Here is a 21476-nt window from a genome sequence, read left to right as displayed (position 1 = left end):
ATTAATGTAGATCAGACTATAAACACTTTGGGCTGTAGCTTCATGTCCAGCTCAAATCTAGGGCAAAGCATGGGTGGAGTTTTCTTTCTTTTGGTATTTTTATAGACGGGGCAGGAAGAAATGGTCTTTTGCGCAGTTGTGGGTGTGAACACAGCCAATGTGTTTCCCTGCCGATGGAAGCGGCTCCTCACATTCACTTTAAATTCAGCACAGGATAGGCAGCGTTGAGGCAGTGTTACTGAGTTGTACTCAGTTTCCTTCAGGGGAAGGTGCAGGAGGGAGGAAATGTCTCAGTTACTTAGCAGGAAGAGTGGAGGAAAGCGAAACCATATGAGCAAATTTATGGATGCAAAATAACAATCTTCCTGAAAGTTAGGAGCAAAGAAGACAATGTCGAGGAGACTTACTGAAAGCAGTCTCTCTGGGTGGAGACATTCTTCAGGTATTGCTTCAGAGCCTCACAATAGTCACCAAGCTTCTTCTGGGAAACGACCATCTCCTGACGGATCAGCAACAGTGACTGCATAGAGAAAATCATTATTAGAAATCATTGTGTTTACTCCATGCAGACAGAGTTTATTGAATGCATTAAACTTTATTAGACTCTCAGGATTTCAGTTTCTTGGAAACCATCAATGGCGGTATTTGGTATAGGCCAAATTTGCAGCCGCACAAAAGGGTGGGGTCAGCAAAAAAAAAAAAATGCTATGTGGAATGGGTTTTCTATAATCGGCACTACCCTGTAAATGCCCCCTGTAAAAGAGATGCAGAATGGGGTTCTCGGGAAATAATGGGAAATGCAAGTTACATTTTTCAAAAGGTCAAATCCATCAGTTGCACAATTTTTAATCTTTATTCTTAATGACAATAGTATGTTTGCATTTCATGGGGTGAGGGGATTCCAACTTAAAATTGTTATAGTGCTTCATGACCCATTGTAATGTAAGACGGAAGGCAACCATTCAAATAATTTAACAATCTAATCGTGAACATGGGAAACAGCCAAAATTCTTGCAATGAAGTTCCCTCTAGTTTTTTTTTTTTTAATCCGTTGTTTGTTTCCTTGATTTTAATTGGTCTTTGATGTTTCTGAATTCTAAACTGTTAATAGTTGAATATATATATATATATATATATATATATATATATATATATATATATATATATATATATATATATATTTTTTTTTTTTTTTAATTACGGGCCACTGCAGTGTTTTTGCATGTGTGCGTGTGTGGCGCCATTCAAACAAAGACCACCAACAGGAGACCATGAATGCAATCCACGAAAGAAAATAACTTATTTTTCAATTCCCATGCCTGACTGGCATTCCTTGCTGGCCAATATGATGGTTATTCTCATATTATTAATATTAAATCCATCTTTGAGAACTGTAAGCCTATGACAATACAGTGCAGGTGTTCCTCAGTTTTCCATGCAGTTCCTTTCCAACGATGGCAACATAACCCTTAAATTGTAGTCCATCCCTAACCAATCATAATTAAGATAAATATTTGTATAAAAAACACTCATATGCAATGAATAATAAAACATTAACATGCAAACCATTAAGTAAGGTAGTAACCAAGTGTCTTTCTTGTGCTGCGTGATGATATTTTGATGATGTAGAGTTCACATTTAACTGTACTTGTGGTGCTCATAGCATGAGGTACAACACACCACAAATTAGTGTCTGGTAATAGTATATGATAGCTCATCTATACAGGTAATCATTCAGAGTGAACATGAAAAATCCACATTAGAGTTAATTAACATTCCTTTTAATTAACAGAGAAGATTGTCTAATTCCGAAAATGTTCTATACATCATAGTCAGTAGTGAAGACCGTTACCCATTTAAGTGGATAAACATCATAAGAGTGTAATTGAATACAGTGGAACCTCAAGTTACAAACTTAATTGGTACCCTGAGCCTGTTTGTAACTTGAAACATTCATAAATCGAGGTAGTATTTCCCATTGAAATGAATGGGAATGAAATTAATCCGTTCCAGTCACAAACAGTCGCAAACATTTGTCAGTACATTCACACATATGTGTAGACTTCTATTCACAGACAAAAATAAAACAAACACCAAACCCTCCATTCACAAACACGCGCAGACACAATTCAGATATCTGTTTGTTTATTTACATATTCTGTCTCTACATCTAAAAGACACGCATGCATGCACATGCACACACTGAAAAACAGACATGAATTGTTTTTGAATGTACATCCTATACAGTAGTACATCTGTCCAAATATGGCAAACCTCTAGCCAACTCAATTAAAACACATTACCCATCAGCCTTTCTTATGCAATTAACTACAGTCAGTTGAGCGTGAGGAAAAACTACAAAGTTGAACACAACTATCGAATTGAAGGGTCATACTCAGTCGGATAAAGTGTTAGAAGCTTTTAGTAACTTTGTTTTACTGTAATATTGATGAATAAGGGTCCTTATCCTCTCTCCACACTGAATACATTGGTTTTCAGTGAACGGTAATTGCTTTTAATTGCACAAATACCACAAATTATTTTCCAAAAGTTAAATCACCATGAAATTTAATGTTGGTCTGGGATTACTTAAATTTGTGCACTGACAGTTGGAGTGCAACTGGGTTTTTAATTCATTCATTAACCCCAACACAACCACACACAATGTTCTATGACCTGCATGCAATATTAAGCAAAAGTATGCACTGAATTAATGATATTGAATTAGCAAAAGTAAGATTGTGCCAAAATGCTGCTGAGTAACTGTTCATGTTCCCGGTGGGAGGTTTTCACAGTGAGATCAAGGTCTGTAATGATCTCCCATTACAACCTTTCACTTCATTTATTTGTTCCTCGGGAACCCACATAGATAGAACATTCAAACTACACAAAGAAAGACACAGTCTCAGATACAAATGGGAATCCTCTTGCTGTGAGACAAAATGCACACTGTGCTGCCTTCCAGAAACTGCAAAAATGTATACCATCTTCACTATGGTTGATTGTACTACATTGGATTCTGCCAGTAATCCTTGCATATAGTATGTATAACATAGAATACTGTTTATATATTATTTAGTCATATATTATTGTTAATCCCTTCCTTGATTTTGTTCTCGTGCTGGTCTCATCAGCTACTAGCAGGGTAACGAGCAAGACCAACAGGAACACATTACACTACCGGACAGTCACAGTTTTGTTTTGTTTTCTTAGCAGGGTAGTCTACCAAATGATATCAAAATACTAACGATGAGGAAGAGAACAAAGTGTGATTGTATCGAGCTAATTTGAACATAGTCGGTGTTCGGTAGGTTGGCTCTGTTTATTGCAGTCAGCCACAGTCGTCTTCGTCTTTCACTTGTTTTCTGGATGTGAAATCCCTGATTGGTGATCACTTCCGGGAGTCTGAGGAATCCTTTTCCGCCTTTCCGCCCTCGATTTGCACAGCCAACAACAACACACATTGAAAGAAATGGCAAACGTCCTTCCTGCTTCGCAGAATTGTAACAAATGAAGCGATAGCGGAGCAAGCCATCCAAAATGGACGCGGTCAGTGCATTCTGGGTAATCTGAGAAGTCCGAAACCCTCCATTGGTTCTCTATAATTTTGTTTTCAGCATCTAATTATATCAAGTTTTATTTTCCATTTTTCTAATAATCAATGTGGCATGACAAAGAGCAAATTGTGAGCAACACATGTAGGCTTTCACACAGTAATCAGTGTGTGCGTTAATGTATATCGGTGGTTGTAAAGAATAGAGGCGGAAGAATGTTACATGAGGATGTGTAGTCAGACGTGGTAAGTCTAGCGTTACCATGGCAACTGAGGCATACTCACACAGAGGTCTTCATCTCACATTTCATTTTGCTCTCGACCCCTCCCACATGCTCCCCCATTTGGTCTTGTCCTCAAGCCTTCTTTCCCCATTTCACTTTGCCGGCCCACTTCTCGGCACCTTCAAGCACGACAACGTTCCTGTTTTCGTTGGAAGTGCCTCCCTCTCCTCCCTGCACAGACCCCCTATTTCTTTTCCCTCAACCGCAATCTTCTCTAATACAATTTGATTTTTCCTAATCATTCTCTTTTCTCTGTGCTGACATTCAACTCCAACTTCTGCCTCCCTGTTCTCACTTCTTGCCTTGGGTTTAAGTAATCCCTCATTTATTCCAATGAAAACCCAGAATGCATGTATTAGTTCAGGAACATGTTGCTTGTTGTTCTTTGGATTGCAGTTGTAGCAAAAATGGGGGTCACTCATAAGAGTGTCAATAGTTTGTCCGGGAGCAATGCCTGCATTACTCTGCCCGCCTCTAGGGGCACCACGTGAAAGTTTTATGTTATTTAGAGGGGAATTTAACGAAAAACCTTATTAATTCAGTCTTACAATGTGATGGTGCTACAGTAAAATACATTGTGAGCTCTTAAATAGAATATAGTCATATATAATAATAATATAATAATATAAATCTAAAATTGAGGTTAATACCTTGACCCAAACACACACAATTCATGCTTGACTTCTATATATGGACAATGTTGATTAACTATTCTAACATACAAGAAAACACTACGATAGAGTAAGCCTAAATAAATGAAGAAAAACATAAGAAAACAAATATCGAAATTAACTGGGAGGAAAAGAAAAAGGGGACGTCTGATAGGTGAGCGTAAGGACGAATATAGTCAAGACGGCGGACTTAATGAAATGCACAAAGTTTGCTAGCGTTCACTATCAATTTGTATGCACCCACTGTGAAAAGCCTCGGCAAGTCACACAGTAGTCACTAACATTTGCTGAAGCTCACGTGATGAGCGAAGAGGGGAAGGACCTTCACTCGTTTGCAGATGAAAAAAACAAAAAAATGAAGGGAAAAAGAAGGGGCGGGGAGACTGCTGGGAGCGGGACCAAGCTTTGTTTGGTTCTCAGATGACCCGACTGGCCGCGGCGCGGGGTCGGGGGTCCGAACGGGACAAAACCAGCGTGTTGCTTCATCGGTTGCTGCCCAAGGCCTGGAGACTGGCGCGTCTGCCACGTGTGTGGTGACGAGGTTCAGAGTGGTCCAATTTAGCTTTTCAGGTCAACCGTGGTTGATTTCCAGGCGCGTGGACGCGCCATCAAAAATGCAGCCAAAAGATCCAAAAGTTGAGGCGTGAAAAAAGGAGTTTGAGAAGTTTCTTTGGGGAGGAGGATCTCATGTTTTGGAGAGGGTGAGCTTTTTGAAGAGCCAATTTTTGAAGAGATTCTTTTGAGGGAGCGTTAAGTTGAGAGAGGGTGAGAGACAAAGGCCAGGCCTTTTTATCTCCTTAAGAAAAAGGGGAGGGGGTGAGGTGTTCACCCTCCGTGCAGCTCAGGTTTCAGGTGAGCCTCAAATCACGACAATAAAGGTAGATTTGAGTCTATTAAATTGTCCTGTTTAAAACCTTTGTGCATATCACAATTTGTAACTGGCATCAACAGTCATACTTCAGCTGGGAACATCTCATTCTGAATGCATCTAAAGTTTGTTAAAGATGTGAGTTTAAACCTATATCTACATTCATAAACCGGACCGGACAGGAAAATGATTATTACCATAGAGAAGCAGATTCATCAATGCAAAGCTAGCAGGATACACAAAGTAAGCAATACACAAACATACATTCAACAATGTTTCATTTCAAGGTAATTTTGATTGATCAAAAGCATAGGAAGTTCAAAGCTGCAGTTCCCATGTCGACCTATTGGGGTCGGTCTTCATCCAGCACTGTCGATGTTCATCGGGTTTTGTGAGAGGAACCTTCTGGCTTCCCGCTGGGGGGAGGCTACATGAAGTCTGTTTTAAGGCCGTTCGAATCCACATCCGTTGTCTGGAGAGGTTTTCAGGTGATGACGAGAGGCTCCTTATCAGAATTTTGGGTCTTCCTGAGTCCTAGCATGTCCTTGTAAAATCCAATTGTCGGGGTCCCCTGGTGATTCAATTGTTTTTAAGTGAGGCTGGAGCAGACTTGATGGCATCTCCGGGCTGACTCTTGTCTTCAGCCTTGAAGATGTAGTTCAAGCACTTCATTCTTGATGTTGACATAATTGCAGCAACAATAACAGTACAATACAATACAATATAATTTTATTCATACAGCGCATTTCATAACAGCTAGAGCTGAAACAAAGCACTTTACAAACAATACAATAAATAGAACAAAAACAATAAAAGGCTATGATACATGCATTAATAACTATACATATAAATAACATATAAAACATACATACAAATATAAATAAATAAAGCCAATAAATTGAAATAAAACTCTATATACAATTAACACCGGGAAAGAGCCGAAATTTCAGGTCTGATCAAAAGCCAGAGAAAAGAAATGTGTCTTCAACCGGGTTTTAAAAATGAACATAGAGGGGGCTTGCCTAACAACCAATGGGAGGTCATTCCAGAGGGAAGGACTAGCAACAGAAAAGGCTTGATCCCCTCTGAGGCTCCGCTTGGTCCTCGGCACCTCGAGCAGCGCCTGGTCCGCAGACCTGAGGCTGCGGGAAGGTGCGTGGGAGTGGAGGAGCTCGGAGAGGTACACCGGGGCCACTGTTTCTAGGTGCTGATGGGAAAGGAGGGGCTTTACCTTAGCCAGCTGTCTAAGGTGAAAGAAGCTCGACTTTACAACAGCGTTGATTTGCTGGTCCATAATTATTTTGGACTAAATGGATTATAAATGTAAAAGGACGTATGAAATATAAAGGGTTCGGCTTTACTATGAGTAATGTTAGTAACTACTGTATTTGTGTAGGCTGTTGCCACAATCCAAAACAGAGATTCATTTGTGGGGTGTGTGGTTAAGAAAAAAACGAAAAGAAATTGACGCATACATACAGTACATAAATAGAAATGCGAGTACACATTGAACCCCGTGCCATCAACATCCACAGATCCTAATTCACAAATCTACACCTAATGTAATGACCAATATGAGAGAGGGAGTACAATTACTTATGATGTAAAAAAAAAAAAAAAAAAAAAAAAGGAACCAAAATTGTGATTTGTTCGTCTGAGCACCAAGTCAACTAAATAACACACGGCCGAAGGAGCTATTTGGGTTTTGCTCATTCATTTGGGAGAAATTAACTTTCTGGATATTCTGGAGTATGATATGTTGGTATGAATGGACTATTCCAAGTAATGCATCAAAAAGTGTATCGAGTTCTTAATGTGTGGCTTTCACAATATGGGGGTGTGGCATACACAGAAAAAGGACATAAAATACATATTTATTCGTTCTATTCCTGCCTCTGCATTGTTCTCAGACACACCTTTCTTTCATTCGGAGACATTTGTGGTCTCATGACCAAAAAGTATTGTGATGGCTACACTACCGATGTACAGTACTTGCAATGCGGGCAGTCCTTTTCTGACTTTCACTTGCTTATTGCCTAAATTAAACTATATATCGTGACTCGTCCCTCTTGCCCTATCCAAATTCACTCACTCTTACTCTCTCTCTCTCTCTCTCTCTTGCTTTTGTCTGCAGTGCCAGTAATATTGACTTTCTGATTCACGTTCATTGAGCAAATGTCGTAGTAAAATAATGCATGCTGACTCAGAGAGACAGCTAATGGCAATTGGAAGAGGTATATGTGTGTGTGTCTGCTTTCTTCCTAGGAAATGGATTGTCCTGTTTGCATTTTTTACATATGACTGTACATTCTTAGATTTGCTTAAAGGGTTATTTTGCCTTTGCATTTGGGAGTTGACTGCCAAATACAGATATAAAGTACAGATCCCTCAAGGACCACAGGAGTATCCCGCATTGTGATTTCTAAGGAATGTTTTAGAACTTAGCATTATTTGAAAATACATTTACTGACAGATGTATAGAAATAAAGTGTTGTTTATTTATATGTCCCACCTTGGTTAATCATTGTTGATAATTATTGCGAGGAAGCATTGACATGATCAGTGTTTTCACATACAAACCCAAATTCCAATGGCTACGTTGCACATCTGTGAAGGCACCATTAATGATGAAAGGTGCAGACAGGTTTTGGAGAAACATATCTTGCCATTGAGCAACTGAAGTTGTATTTCAAACAAGAAGGGTTCCAGCTACGCTTCAATTAGTATCCTAAGTTCCCAAATACTTATTGAGTGCTGTGAAAAGGAAAAGTGATGTAACAGTGGTAAACATGACCCTGTCTCAGCTTTTTTGGAACCTGTTGAAGACATCAAATTCAAAATGAATTAATATTTGCAAAAAAAAAAAGAAAAAAAAAAGGGAAATGCGTGGTTTGAACAATGTGGAAAGTGAATTTCATTTTCTTTTATATTGTATGCTTCACGATGGTTTAAGAGAGTGCATGGTCAACAATCTTGAACAGCTCTTGATTTCCGGCCCAGTATCCTGCATGTTTTATATGTCACCCAGGTGCAACCCAACTGATTCAAATGATCAGGATCGTTATCCAGCTTCTGCAGACATTGCTGATGATGTGATCATTTGAATCAGATGTGTTGCAGAAGGGACAGATGGAAAACAGGCAGAATACCGGCGTTCGAGGGCCGGAATTGCCCACCCCTGATCTTGAATCACATAACCCTGATATGCTCTATTGGTCAGATGAAGAAAAGATTAAATGGCTTATTCATTTTGATGCTTTTACAATTGCAAATTTGATCTCTAAAGCCTGGAAAAGAAGGCAAGATAGACATACATTTCTGTTGCGACTGTTTATGTTGTTTTCAGTCCTGGTGCCTGGTCATCCTGATTGTTTAGTGTCTTATAAGCACATGCGGGCTTGGAGTACTCTGGTATGAATGATTTTTATGATATGACACAGTCATAAAAAACGTCAATGTAATCAAACTACAACCTTAAATATCTTACATTTGTAGATTATTTAATTAAATATGGGTTGAAAATGATTTGCAAATAATTGTATTCTGTTTTTATTTACATTTTACTTCTTCACTGGAATTGGATGTTTGTACAACAATCAGCATAATGGTGAGTGAGGCTAAGAGGTGTATGTATATAAAATGGACGGATGGATAAATGGTATACTGTATATAATCATCTGCTTTTATTTGTTACTATGCCTGTCCATGTCTTTAAAATGTTTCTTTATGTGAAACCAATCCATGGGCCAAAAACATTTATGGGCCACTGATGTAGAGAACAAAAGTCCTTTAATATCGCAACTGTAAAAACTACTGATATTTATACATTTCACACTCCAGAATGAATGCCTAGCTGTTCTGCTAAATAAAGTATGTGTCCACGCACTGCTGTGTGCAGGTGAGAAATATTTGCTGTACACAAGTCTAGTTTACACATCTTCATCTATCTGATTCAGCCTTGGTGTTATGACGGTAAATTAATGTAAGAAGCAACACCATCTGAGATAAGTATTCCTGTGAGATGAGTGACCTGCACTTGTTATATATATTCATCTGTCCATTTTCTATACCGTATATCATGTTTAGGATCACGGGGAGCGGCCCATCTGATCTGAATCAGGCATATGGTGCAGTATGCCTCTCATGTTTGGGGTTTTCTAATTTAGTTTTCTCAGTATTTCTGTCTGTCTCGTCTATGAATTGTGTCCACCTGTGTACATTCCTCCCTGTAGTGTTAGCCAATCAGCTCCCTTCTATCTTGTGCGTGTCTCGTCCAGGTGTTTCTCGTTGTCTCGTCAGTATGCCTGTATTTAAGTTCCTAGTTTTCATTCAGTCCTTGTCGGATCGTTGTCGCTGTCATGTTTTTGTTTCTCCTGGTGTTGCTTTGTTTCCTAGTGTAATTTTGAGTTTCAGATTTTTCAGGACCTTGTTTTATGATGGTTTTTGTTAGTAAATAGTTTCTTCAGTACGCCCTGCTGCCCTGCATTTGGGTATTCTACCATGCATTCATGACAATGCCCTGGATTAATCGCCAGTCAATCACAGGGCACATACTGAAATGAAAGACAATTCGCTTGCATAATCACACCGTCACTGAGTGGAAACCGAACGCACAGTGCCAAGATTGAAGGGCCCTGCAGTGAATGATAGTCATGTTTTGTAGGTACAGTATTCGTTTGTGGAATTAGTTTTCATGTCGTTATCTTCTATTCCCAGCTTTTAATTGGTGAAACTCTCTTAGGTGCAGTGCATCAAATGCGGTAACAGGCCTCTAAACTGAGGCATTTATTTCAGAGGAGGCACCTTTTATTTATACAAAAGCTTGTATGTGTGGACCTAGAAGCACTGTTGTCAGTTGGCTAGTTGACAGAGTTTTTACAGCTGCGTTACAACTTCCCTCACATTAGCAGTTCCAATTTACTTTTCTGTTTATGTCCAAGTTGTAAAGTTTAAAGATAAATAAAGTTAGTGTCAGTTAATTTTTCCTGAAAGAAAAAAACAGACATCATTTGAGGGCAGGTGTTTGTTTAAGAGGATAATGTACCCAGCTATTAATTGAGACATGGCTCTGCTATTTGGGGCACTAGTTCTATTTGTATTGTATTGTAAATAAGAAGACCTCTATACCAAAAAGTCAAATGTTGAATGTCCATTCATTTATTTTCTTGAAAGATTAAACAAAACAAAGAGCAATTAGAGGCTGCACTTCTGTAAGATGGGAAATTAATGTTGGAGTAGGTGGGTGTTCTGTGCAGAGAAGCTTTGAGTGCAGTTAATTATGTGTTTCATTGTGACGGATATAGGAATGCCAAAAAGCTGTAGAAAACGCAGAAGGAAAAAGGTCAAATTTATGTTAAAAACACCCAGGGAAAATAATCCCTTTTTTTAAAAATAAAAAAAAGAGAGAAACCAGTTATGTCTCTGTGACCTCATCACTTTCTCATTCCTTCTTTTCTATTACCTCCTTTCTATTACACCATAATCTCTTCGCTACCCGCCTTAGCCAAGTTGCATTTGCCGCTTACAATATTGTTCCGACTTATCTTCTTGCTTCTTCTCTACTCGTTGAAGCGGCTCCAGAGGATCAGAAGACTGAGCCGATACTGCAAATGGGCTTGGTCTACCGCACTTCAAATGACACACATCGTTAATAGTCTCATGTTCATTACTCACGATGGCCCACGACAAGTAAAATGCATATATAGTAAATCCATCTTCTTACTGGTTTCAAAGTGTATCTCATACATGTTATTATCCTCTTGCATGGTGGCACTGGCCGCCTCAGCAACTTCAACCCAAGCAATCACAGTGTTGCTTAGATGTGTGTAGTCCTGTAGCTGCTACTTCATGCACAATCTCTCCCGTTAATGGGATTTCTCTTCCATCTTTCGATACTTTCTCGGAAGCTGAATTTGTGAAGGATATCCACCTTATTCCCGAGGGCTCTCATGGGGCAACAATTGTGTTAGCAACTTCCGTTTTTTTTTTTTTTTTTGCTAAGTGTTGTTGTATTTGTTAGAGTGGGTTTTGTTTCATGGAGCAGTTTATTTAAAGTTTTTTTTCACCCGCTTTTCTGAGCGATCATAAGCCTCCATTTCAGTGAAAAATGTCTTGCACTTCTTGGGAACTTGTTGGGATGTTAGCGGTTGCATTAAAAAGCAGAAGAAGTTGAACCTGTGCAGGAGCAATGTTCTGAACGGACAAGGACGAGATAATGTTGTTGTGGTAAACTCTTGTTTCCAGATATCTTGTGTCTGATTCCAAAAGCTTGGGGAGCTGATTTGTATGTAGCCCCACATACTGTCATACACTTACATGACAAAAATGTATCCAACCATCCATTCATTTTCTTCTGCTTATCCAGGGCCGGGCTGTGGGGGCAGCAGCTTTAAAAGGGAAGCCCAGACTTCTCTCTCTCCAGCCATTTCATCCGGCTCTTCTGGGGGAATCTCAAGGCATTCCCAGGCCAGCCAGGAGACATAAAGTTTCTCCGATGCCGACTGAGAAACAGAAGCGGTGAACACACCCTTACAGATGTTAGACTGCTTAACTGGCATTTATCGTTGTCCGTTTCCGCCATTGCAAATTTGGTGTCCGGTGGCCATGGGTCGTCCGTAGCTGCAGCTGCTGAAAAAGCATGGTTTTCTCTCGTCACTCGTCAACGTTTAGGCTCCTTGTGAGGAAACATGGCAGGCGCACTGCACTTGGTTATAACCATACAACCACAAACAGCACTGAACTCACTCATAAGACGAGAGCACAGCTGCGGGTCTTTTGGGCAGGCGGACTCTTCCAACTGCATCCTCCCACTGTTGTCTTAACTTCTTTCTTCAGGAAAGATTTGGAGGCTTACCTCACTTTCTTTGTTCCCCTTTGGTTGAAAATCATTTCCAAAAGCCACGCAGTGTGATGTTTTGACTCCTTTGCGCTGATGCTAATAGTAGTTCGGAATTGTTTTAGTTTACCCGGCAGAGGGCAGACATGTGGGCAGTAATGTATTGCGCACGTTAAAACATGGCGGCGTGCATGGAAATAAAGGTTCTTCAAAATGTATGAAACTGGAATCTCTGAAAATGTTATATTATACAGTTAATAACCAAATAAATCATATAGAGGAAATCCAGTTCCTTTAAAAAAAATACTCAGGACAGAACAAAGCACTAGAAAAAAACGACTCAAGTACATTTAAGAAGTAGCTGTATTCCGTTACTTCTCATCTCTGAACATCAGGAACATAGCCGGTTAGTTTGCGTGAGAGTTTCTGGACGCGAGTTTTGTTCCTCTATAGCTGCATGCGAGTAGGTGGAGTATCAGAACATGGTAGCTAAAATTTGGGATCTTAATACAAAACAAACTTAAAAAAAAAATGTAACAAGCAACGGCCCAACCGAAGTCAGCGTACCGCTGTAGGTTTACGTCAGGGGTGTCGAACTCCGGATCAATAAATGTGAATCATTTATTGATCCTGATCATTTGAATCAGGTGTGTTGGACGAGGAAACCTAAGACATGCAGGAGGGCGGCCCCCAAGGACTGGAGTTTGACACCCCTGCTTATTAACATGAATTCACTAAGAGTGGCATTTTACATGACGAGGAAACAACTGCCTGAATTACATTTCATAACCACATGTGCATGTGACATCTTACAGTTGTTTCTTTTTTTTTGTAGCAGTCAACCGAATAAGATAATACATTTCTGCAGGCATGAATACACTGGTGTGAAAAGGAATGAAACTCGGGTCAAACAGTTGGCAGCTACAGTATTCTCAAACCTTGCTATTCATGATTACATCTTAAGAAAAAAAAAAACAGGCTCACACACTGCCTGTGGCTTTTTAAATGAATACTGTAAATATATCTGTTATTTCCTCAGTGGGTGTTTGATATTAAAAGATGTGCGTGACTTGATTCATTCTTCTCCAGAATACCCAACATCAATAAATGATTCACATGCAGACAACAGCAAAAAAGAAATCTTTATCCCGGGAAATCATTCAAAAGCTTAGCTCCTACTGTATTGAAAAGCCACAAAACAGGACCATGCCGGTTATATAACAGTGCTGCCACCCCTCACCCTCTTCAGTAATAACATCTGAGGTACTAAAGGGGACATTTCTTCCATAGGCACTACTGACTGATGCCACACCTGAGGCTGTGCATTAAGTTTAGTACTCTTATTTGTTTTGTGTCGACTTACTGCACTGGTGGTGCCATCTGTGTCTGTTAGCCTCTGGTGCAGATCAAACCAGATTGTCTGTAAGGGGAAGCACAACAACCACAACATGTCAGTCAACAAGACTGGACAACTAAGAATGATCTTGCAACGTACATGACCACTTAGAGTAGAAAAAGGAACAGAGAAGGTGGAGGTGTGTTTTCTATATTAAAATGCAGAGCTGGTCAGTCCGTCCCGGCCCGGACAGACGACCATTTTTGGGGCGGAGGGTGTGGGGTGACACGTTTTAAAAAAGTGGCAAACTAAGCAAGGGGGAGGTGGATTTTAGTCCAGCCCACTAATCGGTCACGAGGCGACCAAAGTTCATATCAATTGGCGATATGGGCAAATGACAAAAATAGCATCCGAACATTTCAAACGCACCACTGGTTATCAAACTCCGCAGGAGATTTTCAGGACATACAGTTGCAGTGTCAGTAGTCCTACACATGAAGTTTACAATCAATCTTCTTCACAACATGACAACAGCTTGGTGCTCTTTAGATATGAACTGAATGATAAGCCACCAACGTCAGTCTGCCAAGTGGTGTCAGTGACAATCACAGTCTCGGCACTTATAGCTGGCCGTGTCATAAGTAGCCCAGTAAAAATTTTATTTTATTCGTTGCTACTTTAATTTTGTGAACATTCTCAAAACTTGACATATTCTGTTTAAACAATTCAAGGGTTATTTATGTGCATTATTAATCTACATTGACCATTTTTTAAATATGCTTATTGGTTCTGCATTGTCCGTTGTAGCAAGGGGGGCATTTATTAATGAGACACACAGGGGAACTTGCTGCACTTTACTGGCAAAGCAGAGACAGCTTCTGTACGGGCGGAGATAGCTCCGTTACCTGTGTGAATGTGACATGCTTTCTCTTGCTCCATCACAAACTAAAAATGTGTTTGTCCTGACTCCTGGGCAACTACATCACCCATAATGCATAAGTACTATTGGCTCATGTGCTCGATGCCTCTCTGCCATCTGTCAGTAACAATGCGCTGCTTACAAAATGGCTACATACCAACGGGCTGCGTGCTCCTGATTGACGGTTCAGGTAAAATGACAGATGACAACCAGCTGGTATTTGTAACCTTTGCACCGACACCACGGACATTCACAGAGCCATAAAAAAGAATGGCAAATAAATGAAGTGTAACCGTGTTAGACTTAAAGAAAAAAACATTGATCACGTTTAGGATAGGATCAAATTATTGGTCAACAGCTACATAAATTTGTACATTAATTCAGAAGTCTTTAGTCTTTAGTTTAGTCCGCCGCATTGACATAAATAATGACTGCTGTTAAATAAAGCAAGCAGTTACATTATAACTCTCGACTCACTCACTTTGTCTCCTTACACACATACAACCATCTCTCTCACCATGGCGTCATGTACGGATGCTTTTTTTTGGCGGAACGGGATCGGGGGCCAATAATCTTTATGAATAAGGATGGAGGGATGAGGCCGGAAGGGTACCCAGGTCTTGGACGGAGGGCGGAGGACGGACTGGCAAAAAAGTGCCCAGCTTAGTTAAAATGGGGATCAGCACATCAATGGGAACTAGAAGGAGATAGATGCTGTATGCCAATAAGAAGCACAAGGTGAAAGACAATAATCTTTGAAAACGGTCTCCATTTTACAGTTAACAGCAACTGCACCTCCAGGGGCGACAACATTGTGGAATGTGTCTCTTGGATTTCTGGCCCATTCACCCATAACAACACTTGAGGTCACCGTTATTGGCCTTGAGTAAAATTCGGAACTCAGTTACTGCACATATTGAGTCATTATGTGTGAATAAGTTCTTCCATCATGAATGGGTGCACTGAAATGTACTTTGAGCATCTTATAGGTGGAAAAGTGGTTCATAAGTTTATACTGTAGCGAATATGCCTTCATTTGGACCACATCTTCAGGGCTGAAGACAAGAGTCAGCCGGGAGATGCCATCAAGTCTGCTCCAGCCTCACTTAAAAACAACTGAATCACCAGGGGACCCCGACAATTGGATTTCACAAGGACATGCTAGGACTCGGGAAGACCCAAATTCCTGATAAGGAGCCACTTGTCGTCACCTGAAAACCTCTCCAGACAACGGATGTGGATTCGAACGGCCTTAAAACAGACTTCATGGAGCCTCCCCCCAGCGGGAAGCCAGAAGGTTCCTCTCACAAACCCCGATGAACATCGACAGTGCTGGATGAAGACTGACCCCAAGAGGTCGACATGGGAACTGTAGCATTGAACTTCCTATGCTTTTGATCAATCAAAATTACCTTGAAATGAAACATAGTTGAATGTATGTTTGTGTATTGCTTACTGTGTGTATCCTGCTAACTTTGCATTGAGGAATCTGCTTCGCTATGGTAATAATCATTTTCCTGGTCCGGTTTATGAGTGTAGTTATAGGCTTTAACTCACATCTTTGACTCCAAACTTTGGACGCAGTCAGAATGAGATGTTTCCAAATGAAGTATGAAAATTGATTCCAGTTACAAGTTGTGAAATGCACAAATGTTTTAAACAGGACAATTTAATAGACTCAAATCTTACTTTATTGTCATGAATTGAGGCTCACCTGAAACCTGAGCTGCAGGGGGGGTGGACACCTCACCCCCTCCCCTTTTCTTAAGGAGAGAGATAAAAAGGCCTGGCCTTTGCCTCACTCTCTCAACTTGACGCTTTCGCTTTCAACCAAGTCCGCCGACTTGACTACAGTCGTCCTTACGCTCACCTGTCAGACGTCCCCTTTTTCCTTTCCTACCAGTTAATTTCGATATTTGTTTTCTTATTTTTTTACTTCATTTATTTAGGCTTACTCTATCGTAGTGTTTTCTTGTATGTTAGAATAGTTAATAAACATTGTCCATGTATAGAAATCAAGCGTAAATTGTGTGTGTTTGGGTCAAGGTATTAACCTCTATTTTATTCCAAGAGCTCACAACTTATTTTATTGTAGCACCTTCACATTTTATGACTGATTCAATGAGGTTTTTCGTCAAATTCCCCTCTAAATAACATAAAACTTTGACGTGGTGCCACAATAGGCGGGCAGGAGTAATGCAGGCATTGTTCCCGGCCGCGACAAACTTTTGACACTCTTATGAGTGACCCCCATTTTTGCTACAAACACTGTTCACCAAACTGTTCCAACAGCTGCAGTGCTCCAGTGTACCATAAGAGAGTTAATCATCAGTGTGTTGCAGACTACAAATGAAGACCATTCTGACAGTGTCAAATGTATCATTATGGTGTCGTTCTTGGATATTCACATTGTCCAGTGGCTTTACAGTGGCACGCAGGCGAATAATGTCACTCTGATGTCGCCATTGAAGTTCCGTGATTACCCTCCACTCTGACGACTTGGGATACATATAAACTTACTATAGTCAGTCACAAGAAGCGATGAAGGCCCCTTACAATTAAGTGACTGGTAAATGCAATTTCTCCAGTGAATAAATTATGCCTGCACTGCTCACTTAAGTGATAACAGCAGGGGATGCCTCTGAGGTTTGACTAAGTGGGTAGGTGTTTGTCTCACACACACACAAACACACGCACACACACACACACACACACATGCACATCTGATAATTTATGATAAGAAGGTGATATCACACTCCGATCAGAGTTGGACTCACACTCAGATCAGAGTCAGACTCAAATTCAAGACACTGTGTGTCAACTTTTATATAGAGAGGAGTGCAGTACTTGGTTTTCATTTGACTCTAATATTGTACATAGTTTTCTCCAGGTACTCCGGTTTCCTCCCACATTCCAAAAATATGCACAGTAGGTTAATCGAACACTCTAAATTGCCCCTAGGTGTGATTGTGAGTGTGTGTGTGTGTGTGTTTGTTTGTCTCTGTGTGCCCTGCGATTGGCTGGCAACAAGTTCAGGGTGTCCCCCGCCTACTCCCCGAGGACAGCCGGGATAGGCTCCAGCACGCCAGCGACCCTTGTGAGGAGAGGCGGATTGGATAATGGATGGATGAATATTGTATTCACCACATCATGTTTCTTGATGGAGCTGAAGCAACAAAGGTGAAGTAATTTTTTTTTTTCATAGACGCAGAATGTTCATCCCATTGGAAGGAATGTGCGGTACTGCGTGTCTGTTGGCAATAAAGTGGCTCACGAGGCCTAATTACCTGTAAATATGCTGCATATGTCAATGCGATTAAGACTGAGATTATGCATGTAATGCCACAGTGAACATTTGCAGTCATTTACATGTTAAATGAACTGAGCAAGTAAACTTTGGTAGTAACCCAACACAGTCAAATGGATACATTTGCTGGCATTGCATATTAATAGCAAATAACTGCCTGTAATGTGATCCTATATCAATCAACTAAACATTATGAAAGATTAGATTAGTTGGAGTCTCTAGAAACAGTTCATAAACTTGTCTTGCAGGGGACACCTATAGAAAAGTATTTTGTGCAATTTAAAAAGCTTAAAACAGAACTACATGGAGTTCTTACAAAGAAAAGTGAAATAAAGGAAACAGTTACACAACTGTTTCCTTTATTTCTAAGGCACCTTAGACACAACTGTTTCCTTTATTTCCATGCACACATCGAGCCCTGCTACCCTTGTACATGTTTTTTTTTAACATTTCATCAATTACTTCTTTACTACCCTGTGATGATATTTCTTTTGCAATCTTAAGACAGAGATCCAAGGGGGTAATGCCAGGCCAAAACAAGATAAAGGGATATTCAAACTCCTCAGGAAAGCTGCATTTTTCAGCCATGACAAAAGCAGATATAATGTCAGGCCCTCTGAAAATTGTAATCCAAAACAAAATGTCAATTTAATTTCTTCTGAAGTATACACACATTCATTAAAGCATTCTTTCCCCCTTTTCACTGTCATCCTACAATTTGGAAGCACTTAGAATTCTGTTAGAGAAGCTACAAATAGAATCCATCAACCCTGCAAGACCTCGACATCGAAAAACAATCAGAAGGTACACCGCCCTATCTTACAAAGGTTGATTTGAATGAAAGAAATTATTTTTTTCCCCCAATTAAGAGATAATTTATAAAGGGGCCATTAAGGTTTGTCTTGTAATATAATAATCTATCCATCCATTTTATATTCAATTCCTATTCATTCTCTCATCACTTATGACTCAAATAGTTTGAAAAAGAATTTCGTAAAGATGAACACAGTTTGCATTTGTGAAGTATTAAAGGCTTTTTTGTGTGGTCAGGGACTCGGGGTGAGCGCAGACTGTGTGATACGGACGGCGACGTTTATTACCATTTTAATCAATAAGAGTGTAATAAATAAATTACCCTGCCCCACACTCTCCTTAAGATCCTTTTGCATTTGCTTAGTGCCTTTCCTAGTCCCTCTGATTGTGGAGGCTTTTGATGTTACAGGTGATCCAGGCATTATTGTTTGGAAAACACTGCACAGTCCTCACCAGTACAAGCATATCTGCAGAAGTTCAAGTGGTCTGTGAAACAGTTGACTTTCCTGTCAAACTCCATGTCCCGTGTTCCCCTCAGTGTCCTGCAGTACGTCCATGCACTCAGTACTGGCCTCTGGTTTGAATTTTCTGAATTACCAGCTGGTTACAGACTGCCTCACAACACAGAATGTATAGCATTCAATGAAGGTGGGCCAGGTTTTAAAGTGACAGGTGGGAGCGCTGATGCAGTGTAATTTTCCTTAATATTTGCATACAGCAGTGTCTTTTTTTCCCCTTGTGTGACACTTGACACCCTAAAAAAAGCCTGTTAATTGTGGTATGAGTCTGATACGGCTGAACTCTCCTGAGAATAAAATGAACGCTTCAGGGTGATGGGTCTGTATTCTTACAACAGTCTTGTGTATGACATCACATGTTTTTGCCAGCACAGTGTTTTGTGGAACATAAACAACAATCAACGCGGCACCCCTCTGGAGGTAGGTCTAGAGGTGCTTCTCGATTGCGAACACTTCGTGGCCGGGCCTGCCCCCACCTACAGCCTGAAAATACCATGCAGGGGCCAGGTGCATTGTGAATTGGATGGTTCCTGAAGGAGGGGACCTTGGCAGAACAATCACCAGCTATGGAAGCTGGCTGGAGAGATGAGGAATGTCACCTCTCTGGCAGGGAAGGAGCCTGAGCTGGTGTGCAAGATAAAGGAGACGACTAGATAGGGTCAGACTCGCATTGACACACAACTTTGGCTTTTCAGATTAGTTTTCAGGGAGGGTTTGACTCTGCCAAGACTGCCCTGTCATAACCTCTCTGGACAGGATTTGTAGGTGCAGCAAATGCAAGAGTACTTTGGAGGGAGTCCTTTTTGGTGACCTCAGTGTTGCATTTCTGCTTTTTGTAGATGATGTGGTTCTGGTGGCCTCATCAATCTGCAATTTTCAACTCCTCTGTGGAGCACTTTACAGTCCAGTGTAAAGCATTGGGGTGGAAGGTGAAAATCAGCACCTTCAAATATTAGGTCATGGTCCTCAGTCGGAAAAGGGTGCAGTACCCTTTGCAGGTCGGGATGAGGTCCTGTCCCAAATGAAAAAATTCAAGTATCTTGGAGGTCTTCCTCAACAAGTGACGTAACAATGGAGCAAGATGCCGACAGGCAATTAGTGTGGCATCTGCGGTGATGCAAAATTTGTATCAGCTCGTTGTGGCGAAGAAGGAGCTTAAACTAAAAGTGAAGCTCTCGATTTATCGTCATTTTATCACCCATCCTCACGTTGTCACAACCTATGGGTCATGGCTGAAAGAACAAGATCATGCATACAAGCGACCAAAATTATTTTCATGTGTAGAGTGTCCTGGATTTTCCTTTGAGAAATCCTGGTCATCCAGGAGGGGCCATATACTCCAACCCCCAAAAATATCTGCTGATCCAATACAAATAAACATTGGAGCCCCTCTTTGAGAGTTGCTGATGGTTTAGTGGTACATTAGCCTGTTTTTTGTGCAGGCAGCGTGGGCTCAGTTCCCGCTCAGTGATGGTGTGTTTGGTTGTTCGCCTCTATGTGTGCCCTGCGACTGGCTGGCGACCAGTTCAGAGTGTAGTCCGCCTTTCGCCAGAAGTCAGCTGGGATAGGCTCCAGCACCCTGTAGAGGAGGGGTGTCAAACTAATTTTTTGTCAGGGGCCACATTGCAGTTATGGTGTCCTTCGGAGGGCTGTCATATAAATGTATGATCACCTTATATGATCACATATACACAACAAATTGATAAATAGCTAGTTTTGAATTTGGAAGCCGGTAAGTAATTGTTTGTTCAGTTTTTTTTTCAATGTATTTTAAGGGGAGGATTGGTAACAAATAACACATTGCAGTATCTCATATCTCAATGTTGTTAAAAGTGAAAACAATTTGCAAGAAATGTGAAGTTGATGCACATGGTTTGCCTTCGCGGGACACATAAAATGAGGTTGCGGGCCGGATCTGGCCCCCGGGCCTTGACTTTGACACCTGTGCTGTAGAGGATAAGCGGTGTCGAAAATGGAAATTGCCCCTCTTTGATATCAACCAGCATTGAACTTGGAAGTCCATGGATAGTTTCTTCCTGTAACTTATTTGAGGATTTAAGAACTGCTAACCAGAGTTGAAGATACAGTATTTTGTAGTGCATTTTCAAAGATAGTTAAAGAATGCTCAATAGGTTCTCAATCAGTTTGACCTTGATTTTTTTTTCCTCCCATCATACCCAGAGCAGATAAAACTACATAGCTTCATTGCATTGTCTTGCATGATAATTATTTTACTGTCAAAGGCACAGTTCTTATTATGCCATGGGAAGAAATTGTAGAAGTAGTCCAAACTATTTTTATTGCAGAGGTAATTTTGAAACCTTCAAGCAACCTTAAGTTGCCCAATATCGCACATCTTATTATTGAAGCAC

General features: G+C 40.5%; 1 protein-coding gene across 3 annotated transcripts in view; it reads right to left on the bottom strand.

The window, feature by feature from the left end:
• necab2 (N-terminal EF-hand calcium binding protein 2) overlaps window positions 1-21476 on the bottom strand; it is a 172427-nt gene that overhangs the window by 40322 nt on the left and 110629 nt on the right. For 2 of the 3 annotated variants that reach the window (XM_086027936.1, XM_086027937.1), the window contains exons 9-10: window positions 13575-13631; window positions 408-520 (exon numbers count right to left, since the gene is read on the bottom strand). In XM_086027936.1, the coding sequence (XP_085884062.1) occupies window positions 408-520; window positions 13575-13631 (170 nt within the window). The remainder of the gene's footprint in view (window positions 1-407; window positions 521-13574; window positions 13632-21476) is intronic. The other variant, XM_086027938.1, reaches the window with a different exon arrangement.

This window comes from Filicampus tigris, chromosome 4, assembly GCF_054856515.1.
Source record: "Filicampus tigris isolate MCC_2025a chromosome 4, RoL_Ftig_1.0, whole genome shotgun sequence".
In the NCBI taxonomy this organism is placed as follows: domain Eukaryota; kingdom Metazoa; phylum Chordata; class Actinopteri; order Syngnathiformes; family Syngnathidae; genus Filicampus; species Filicampus tigris.
The sequence above is the reverse complement of the archived record's forward strand: the minus strand, read 5'-3'. Positions and strand labels throughout refer to the sequence as shown.